We start from the raw sequence: 8,421 nt of genomic DNA on the forward strand, positions 1-8,421 counted from the left end.
GATGATGATAATGGTATATCACTTTTATTTACTATTCATGTACTCAGATTAATTTTCTATTTTAACTTGATTAGAAATCTTCGGTACTTTATTTCTTGTTGCCATCAATTCCCTTCCATATTTATTGAGAATTCTAAAACATAGCATTTCCAACCTTTTCACAGTGTTAAATTCAGTACTTTTCATAAGTCGTAAGAAATTGTGAATATTAGGATTACCGATTAATCAACATTGAATTAGACAACATATATTTCTTTCATTCACATTCGAGGAAAAACTAACAGACAGTGATATTCATATTCTTGTTTGTTTGTTTGTGGGGTTTAACGGCGCTTTCAACACAAATTAGGTTATATAAGAGCCAATATCCATATTCAATAATCCCACAAAGCTCACATATATACTTTTTTCTCTAACTTATTTTTACCCCATCTCCCTCGTTCTATTAGAAACAAATGCAAACTTGTTTGTTTATCCAACCCCTGAAAATACCGTATATTGCAGTGTAGTGGTCAACTGTGCACTAAACCTTAAGTACCATTTAAAGGACAAGGTCAAGTGCAAGTTGGAGATTACTATGGAACAGGAAAAATAGACAAGCAGGTGTTCAGCCCACTGTATCCTTCCTTCACTGGCTCCATGAGTAAATACACTCAACAGTATTAATCATACAAGGCCAATGAACAAGTTAATGTAGCCTATTTAGCCTCTCCCTAATGCCAACTTACTAAGTCTAATTTTTTGTGATAGAAATACGGTGAGACATGTTCACCATATTCAAGTATTCTTCATATTTAAATTATGACCTGATGTTCTTGAAAAGTTTAAATGAACCTGTAATTGCCACCTCTTCATTCCATTCTTGTATATACATGCCTTGTATTCTTTGTAAAGAGACAAGAACAAATCAACATGTTTTACACTTTGTAATTCCCAATAAATCCCCAGACCACAATGGTACAATAAAGTTTTTACTAGACTAGCCCAGGTGACTGCATTTGGATTACAAACAGTCATTTTTAACAATTCATCATATATAAAATTATTAACAAAAGAGAGCATTTATACAACACAATATCCACTAAACGTGCTCAAAGCACTTTACAATCGGTCCCCAGCCACAACAACACTCAACACAAAGGGCGAGTCATGCAGCATATTAGACTCGAACATTAGTTTTCGGACATTGACAACATTGTTAACAGCGAGATACTCATTTTACACCAGAGTTGATGAGAAAATGGGATTTAAGCGCTTTTTCCGATCAAGGACTCAACTACTCAATGGGGTTTGAATCCATGACTTCAGTTAACACTGGATCAGAAGTCGTGTTGCTAACCTCTAGACCACATAGCAATACAAATTATCATGTAAAGGAAATAATTTTAAAAGTACTCATGTCACCACAAAAGTTATGTGTGATAGTGCAAATATAAAACACAATCGTCCATTAAAAACACTATTGAATAAAAACTATGTTTGAGTTTCATAACAATCATCCATTAGCTAAAAAAATCTTCTTTAGCAACAGGCAATTTTATAGACAGACATGTTCAGCCATCGTAAGAGTCATTGATATCTGAAAGATATCATGTACACAATATTTCTTATATCAAGAGGAGGTTAAAAAAGAAAGTGACAACAATTTTTATATGGATTTGATATAATCAATCATGTAGGTTACTGTTATTTTTGGACTAATACTTTCCTACAGATTTTTTTGTTTCGTTGTAACAGAATCCTTAACATTTCGCCATGACCTTGCATTTAGACATTGTTCTTGATTTATTGCTCTTTCAATATCTGCTTTACCGGGTACTTTTTTCATTCTTATGAATACCGAAAGGTGTTAAAGAACTGCATGTCTTTCTGCTTGTGTCCATTTATGCCTTTTCCCACTTTTTCTCGTATCAGAGGAATTCTCATTCAGTCCCACACGTTCATATCTGTCTACAATAGCGTATGGCTCCTTGATCTCACTTGGCCCTAATTCTTGTGTCTTTTTGGCATTTCTCCACTTCTTCATCCATATCTGACTCTCCTGAGCTACTGTTGTTATCTGGTTCCAATTCAAAATTTCCTTCCAGTGAGTAGTCCTCCACAGAAGTGCTTTTCCCAGCGTTGATTTTCATAAGTATTTTTGCCACTTTGGCCTTTTGGAGAATGTCATGAGGTAAGCGATAAAAATCGCGGTGAACGCGGATATCATGTCCCAGAAATTGAGCTAACTGGTCTTGTTCAGTGTCAGAAATTTCTAAAGCTTGGGATATGGTTGTAACTTGTTTTCTTAAAGACGTCCAGGTAAAAATATGTGGATTGGAAACACCAGCTTCAATTGCCATAACTCTAATGACATCGCTTCCACAATATGGCCTCTCTCCATTTGGAGTAGCGAAGAGGTATTTGCTCTTTATTGATAATCTATCTCTTTCCCTCATGATGGTGTCAATCTTGGTCAACATTGAGTGTGTCAGTAGTACAGCTACCCGGCGATTGAATTTGCCTCTGATTTCTATGCGAGTGGCTGTTTGAACAAGTCTTCTTTCTGTTTCTGTAAGAGATTGAATGATCTCATCATCAACGGTTCCTGATTTTTTTTGCCCATTTCTAAATTCTCTAGAGTCAAACGCTGAACCTCACCACCTCTTTTTCTGTTGAAAAGAGAAATTTCACACAAAGCTCTTTTGCTACAGAGGGATAATCACCCACTTTTAGATTCTTAACATAACTGTACAGTTTTTCTACATCCTGACAACAAGGGAGTAGTTGGGGGCTGTTGAACTTCCTTCTTTCTAGTGATTGGCTTGCTGATGATGAAATGTGATCACACCAGTTTCCAGTGAAAAGGGATAAAAAATTATCAGCATTATCTTTCTGCATTTGGTCACTCTTTTGGATGGCATGTGACTTCAGTATGAATGCACATTTCTTTACAGAGAATCCGAGCTTGAGAGCAAGGGAACCCTTCCCAAATGAATGTGTTTCATCCGAATACTCTGCAACACTGCGGACAGATTCGACAAGGGTGTCAAAGTTTTTCACAAGGAGAGCATCTGTGAGGGATTTAATATTTCCATTTGACCAATCTTCTAAATCTATTACGAGTCGCGCAAGATCTCTCATTCTACCACTAATATGGCCAGCAGTGTGCTCTTCAACATCACGTTTGTGGTATGTTCGCTCTCCAAATGCAATAATCAATGCATCGCTTTTTGCCTTCGGGATATCGAGTCATCTTTCATCTTTAGTAAGACATTTTGCCACAAGGACTTTGAAACATTCTTTGGTACAGGTAACATAAGACTCCCTTGCCTATAGGCCCGTCTAGGTTTTCTTGTACAGCGGGTTAAGGAATGAGCTGCTACTTTCTATTTGCGATATAAGCCTATACAAGTGGGACAGGGAACAAGTGCATCAACTTGTACATTTTTTCCTTGATATTTTGGAATCAATATACCTTCTCCTTTTTCCAATACATCAAAGTTATGTTTGTAATCTCCTTCTTTTATTATCTTCACCCAAGCTTTCCTTCTCTTATTAGACCCTTTTGGCAATGACAATATTTGGCCAACAGATAACTCATTTTTGTGCTTCATTTCTAAATGTCTAGCCATTTTGATAATCTGTTTATCACAATAAAAACATGAATGATATTTACTCCATTTCTTAAATTGTGGCTGTATATCAATCGGTGGAGCGTTCGTGTTTGTTGTGAACAGCATGGGATACTGAGGGCTTGCACTTCCAGAAGAGGAGCAAGAATCGCTGATGTGTTGATCCACCGGGTAGCTGAGAAATAAGAAGAAATAGAACAATTATAATGTGGCTGGATAAAAATGGAGTGCGATTTTCTTATTTTTCTCAGTCCACTCATGAAAAGATACAATTTACATGAACATTTCAATGAATTTACACTCTAGCCAAAAGCAGTCAGTTAGGTCGGCAATTTTTTATCTTCATTTTTTCACCCCATCCACCCACCATCACAATGGATTCCACACATGTTGGACCTCTATTTGAAAATGTCCTCATTGTGTGGCTTGTGTAACCTATGGATGTCCTCATTTTGACGCCTTTACAAGAGCACAAACACACACATGCAAATAAAAAAGAAAAGAAAAGATAAAAAACATTACCACACAAAGCAAACGTCTACAAAGACCAGAGATAAAGAAAAGACGTGTATCATAATAAGACAGAAATAAGTAAGCCAAATGGTTATGTCACTCGCCTTTGGTCCTTGAGGGCAGGGGTTCGAATCCCACAGTGGAATTTTTTTCTCAAAACCAGAGTTTTCACGGCTGTATCCCATAGTTCTATCGCACACATACTTTAAATCGGAGGTGTCGCCTTTTATATAACTTATTCTGTGTTTAAAGGGGCGTTAAAAAAATACCCTTTTTTTTTAGATAAATAACAATATAAAGTCAATTTCACATTCAAGCACACTTTTCTCTCCTCACAAACACCGTGCTTGAATCCGGCATCTATTGTAGTAGTTGTAATAATAGTGGTCGAAGTGGAACCACGTCTCATCAATTGGAATAGTCAAGCCATATTGAACATGATGGGTGAACGGATGGGTGACAAAAAACTTGTCTCCCAGAAATTATTGTCAGGGCGTTGTGTCCTTTAAATGCAATAGCTCACTCAACTCAGGTGTAAATGAGTACCTGGCAGTTAAGACAGCTCTGCCTTTGTCCCATTACATTGTAACGCACCTAACAGGTCGCCTGTCTTGTCCTATGTGTTACATGTTTGCTGTTTATTGGGGAAAGTGAATTGTCATTGTAAAGTGCTTAGACCGTAGATAAGCGCTTTATAAATGCAACCTTTTTTATTCTTTTTACCATACTTTGTTTTCATAGGAGATCAGTTAAAATGAGATCTCAATTATAATGAGACATTTTGATTGGAATGGAGGTCACAATGCTTAATACGAAATGTTTGGGAACAAGAAATTACCTCAGATTAACCGTCTTTCCAGATTATTCACTATAGACAATACAATAGAGAAATAGGTTGGGTTTGTTTTTTTTGCATTCGGATTAACCCACAGTTTTGGACTAGCCTTTCCGGAGCTTATGTATATATTTAATTTTTATTTACTTAGCAATATAATTAACACTGGACTAAGAATTTTCAAATCCCCATTTGCCTACCTTGAACTTTTATTTGATATCTCTTCGTCTGAAAGTTTAATGTCTTCTTCATCGGTGGAATTGGGCTCCCTGGAAGAAAATGGTTTCATATATATATATAATAATAATAATAATCTGTATTTGTTCCTTTACAGAACAATTGAACAAATAAAATATTTAAAATAAAAAAAAAAAATTGCTACATAAAAAAGAAGAAAAAAGAAGGAACAGGTACCACAGAACATATAATTTATTCTAACAGCTTCCTGGAAACTTACACAATATTCATGGTAGTGTAGTACTCTCACCATATTCACATCTGTGATGAATGTCGTAATAAATGTTAAGTGTCTCAAAAGGTCACACCGACCAGACGGAAAATCACATATTGCTCATGGTCATTAGTCTGACCACTAACCATCAAAATTATTATCAATATCAATATTATAGTCAACGTGATTTCTCTTAGTAATTAAAAAATGTTGAATCATTCCAGGATAGTAGATAATTAATTTTCAAGAAATAATGAGGTTAGCAATCCCAATTATTTTACTTTTAAAACATACCATTCACTAGAGGAACTATCAGTGAAAGGATTTCTGATAGAATCAGGGTCACTCGGGTCAAGTTCTGCTTCTGGTTTTAAGATGTCGTGTTTCCTGTTTACTTCATTATCTTCATCCTCTTTCGGAGATTCTGATACTTTGTTGTCTCTTTGTGATTTTCTGTGTATGAAATATCAAAACCCAGTGATTAGGTCTACCATTACAAATGATAAGACGAGATGAGCAAAGACTCATTAAAAGTAAGTGACGATAACAGCAACAATGATAATATTAAAGGTAAAAGTTAAAGCATTTTTGTTGACAATGGTGATGATGGTCATGATCAGAGTGTGAGTTCAGTGACTGTAGGTAGTGGTGACAGAGAAAAGGTTAGTGATAGTGATGGAGAACGTTATGGTCAAGTGGTGTTCTTACTTAACTTATTTATATTAATAAGACATCAAGTTGGGTTTTTTTTTACATGACTTGATACAAGAAAGCGAGCACACAGGGAAAATTTCTATCAATGCATTATTTAATTATATATCAATTGGAACTGTTTCAGTGTTCACTGCCAACTTAGTTTCCAGCCTGTTATAACCCCCACCCGAGACACAACAATGTAGATCGAAGTAAGCGCGTCATGACCAGATCTAAACATTGACTTATATTCTTACAACTACACATTTGTTTCAAATTTTACAATAGATGCTGACACAATAAGGATATATTGCCATAGAATATTTAATCCGAAAGAAAAACTAATGACACGGTTGGTATTTTTCTTCAATAGTCAAAAAAGAGCACAAGTACAAGGCACAGTCACAACTTTGTCGAAGTCGAAACTGTGTTTACATGAAAGTCTGAAAGAAAGTTATGAAGAATAATTAGTGTGACTACTAAGTAATAAAAACAAAATACTATAATTTAATATCTTACCTTTCATTTAATTGCTGCAAATGCGAAAAAAAAGTTCTTGAAAGTCAAACGTTTAGTAGACATGTTGATTTTAGACCCTCGCAAACTTTTTCCAGGAAATCGAAACTAGAACAATCGGAACTGCTATTACTACCTAAACTCTTATTTGATTGGCTGAAATCAGCCAATCAAATAAAGCATTTCAAAAGATGACACGAGAATGACTTGCTCATGAGCCCGTGGGTTGTGTGTGAAAATAAGATCAAAATATGTGTATAATGGGCTATACACACGTTACCAATGAAGTGGACAAAATGAGGTCTTCGTTTTATTTCCACTTCAGGTCCTCATTCTAGACATTACATAGACCATAGAGGTCTTTAAAAAATGAGGTCCAAAATGTTGGACCTCTATTTGAAAATGTCCTCATTGTGTGGCTTGTGTAACCTATGGATGTCCTCATTTTGACGCCTTTACAAGAGCACACACACACACATACACACACAAACACACTCATACAAACACACATACACACCCACAGACAAACACACACACACAAACACACATACACACACAAACCGACACACTTTAGATCATTATTCAAAAGAAGAAGCCATCGATTTCAAATAAATGTGAAATATTGACAGAGACTTAAAATGTGTTGTTTTTTTGTTTTTTTTGTAAAAAAGGAATGTTTAAACTTTGATTTAAAAGCCAGCTACATTTGACGGTCCACTTCCACGAATAGCCTTGGGAAGGTCGTTGTTTGTTTTTGTTTTTAAGGGTTTTACGGCGCTTGCAACACATTAAGGTCATATCAGCGCCAGTAAAAAGGCAGAAAATGGGATAGTAAAAAGTTCTAGAATTACAATAAAGCATCCAAGAAAAGGGAAGACAAAGGGGAATTGGTTCAAATAAGAAACAGGTGAAGATTCCAAAAGCACTCTATCAAAGTACTTAGTTTGAGATCACTAAAAGTCTCATCCAGACACAAGCACAGGTCCCCGCTAAGAGGAACACACTCAAATGTTTTACAAATCATATATAAAATAAAGAAAGCATAATACAGTGCATAACAGAGAGATGATTTACAATGAAAAAAATATCATCTCCCAAAACTAACTATACATTCGACTGCTTCCCCCTCAGCCAGGGGATCCGGTCAGGACCAGGAGAAAACTAAGTAATCTCATTCCAAGACAAAGACAGAAAGCATGTTGGAAAACAGATATAAGGGGATAGAAGACACAGTATGTACCTCCCTGCCCACTATGGGAGATCAGGAACCCCGCCCAGGGAAGGTCGTTCAATATCTGAAGACTAACAAAGCGTTGAAAACGATCTACCACTTTAAAATTATAAATAATTTGATTTGTTATTTACTTGGAGTTTAGTGTCGTCAGATGAAGACCTTAGCATTCTGGATGGAAAATAACATAATTTATAAATTCATTAAGATGTGCGGCTATGTGGTCTTGTGGTATGACACTCGCTTTCGGATCGGAAGGTCCTGAGTTCGAGCCTCGCTCGGTGCATAGTTGAGTCCTTAGAAAAGGCTCTTTACTCACATTCTCTCACCGTACTCAGGTGTAAAATGAGTACCTGGCCGTCAACAGCGTTGTCTCTGTCCGTAAAAATTATAATATCGCCTTACAGGCGTCATGTCTTGTCCTAAATGTTATATGTTGCTGTCGGCCAGGGACCCCTTGTAAAGCGCTTTGAGCACGTTTAGTGGATATTGCCCTATATAAAAGCTCATTTAAAAAAAAAGATAAGTTGTGCTAAACCATTAAGATATTTAACTCACTCAACCCTAA

At 36.1% G+C, this 8,421-nt stretch overlaps 1 protein-coding gene across 1 annotated transcript; it reads right to left on the minus strand.

Moving 5' to 3' along the window:
- Nucleotides 1–3,226: 3,226 nt before the first annotated feature.
- On the minus strand, nucleotides 3,227–5,875 carry LOC144966023 (uncharacterized). The gene is made up of 3 exons (XM_078902011.1): nucleotides 5,708–5,875; nucleotides 5,163–5,231; nucleotides 3,227–3,789 (listed from the first exon to the last, which is right to left on the minus strand). The coding sequence occupies exon 3, from the start codon at nucleotides 3,720–3,722 to the stop codon at nucleotides 3,369–3,371; it is 354 nt and encodes a 117-aa protein (XP_078758137.1). The 5' UTR covers nucleotides 3,723–3,789; nucleotides 5,163–5,231; nucleotides 5,708–5,875; the 3' UTR covers nucleotides 3,227–3,368.
- Nucleotides 5,876–8,421: the final 2,546 nt, after the last annotated feature.

This window comes from Berghia stephanieae, chromosome 1 (assembly GCF_034508935.2).
Source record: "Berghia stephanieae isolate SIO BIC M18660-M18661 chromosome 1, UCSD_Bste_1.3, whole genome shotgun sequence".
Classification (NCBI taxonomy): Eukaryota; Metazoa; Mollusca; class Gastropoda; order Nudibranchia; family Aeolidiidae; genus Berghia; species Berghia stephanieae.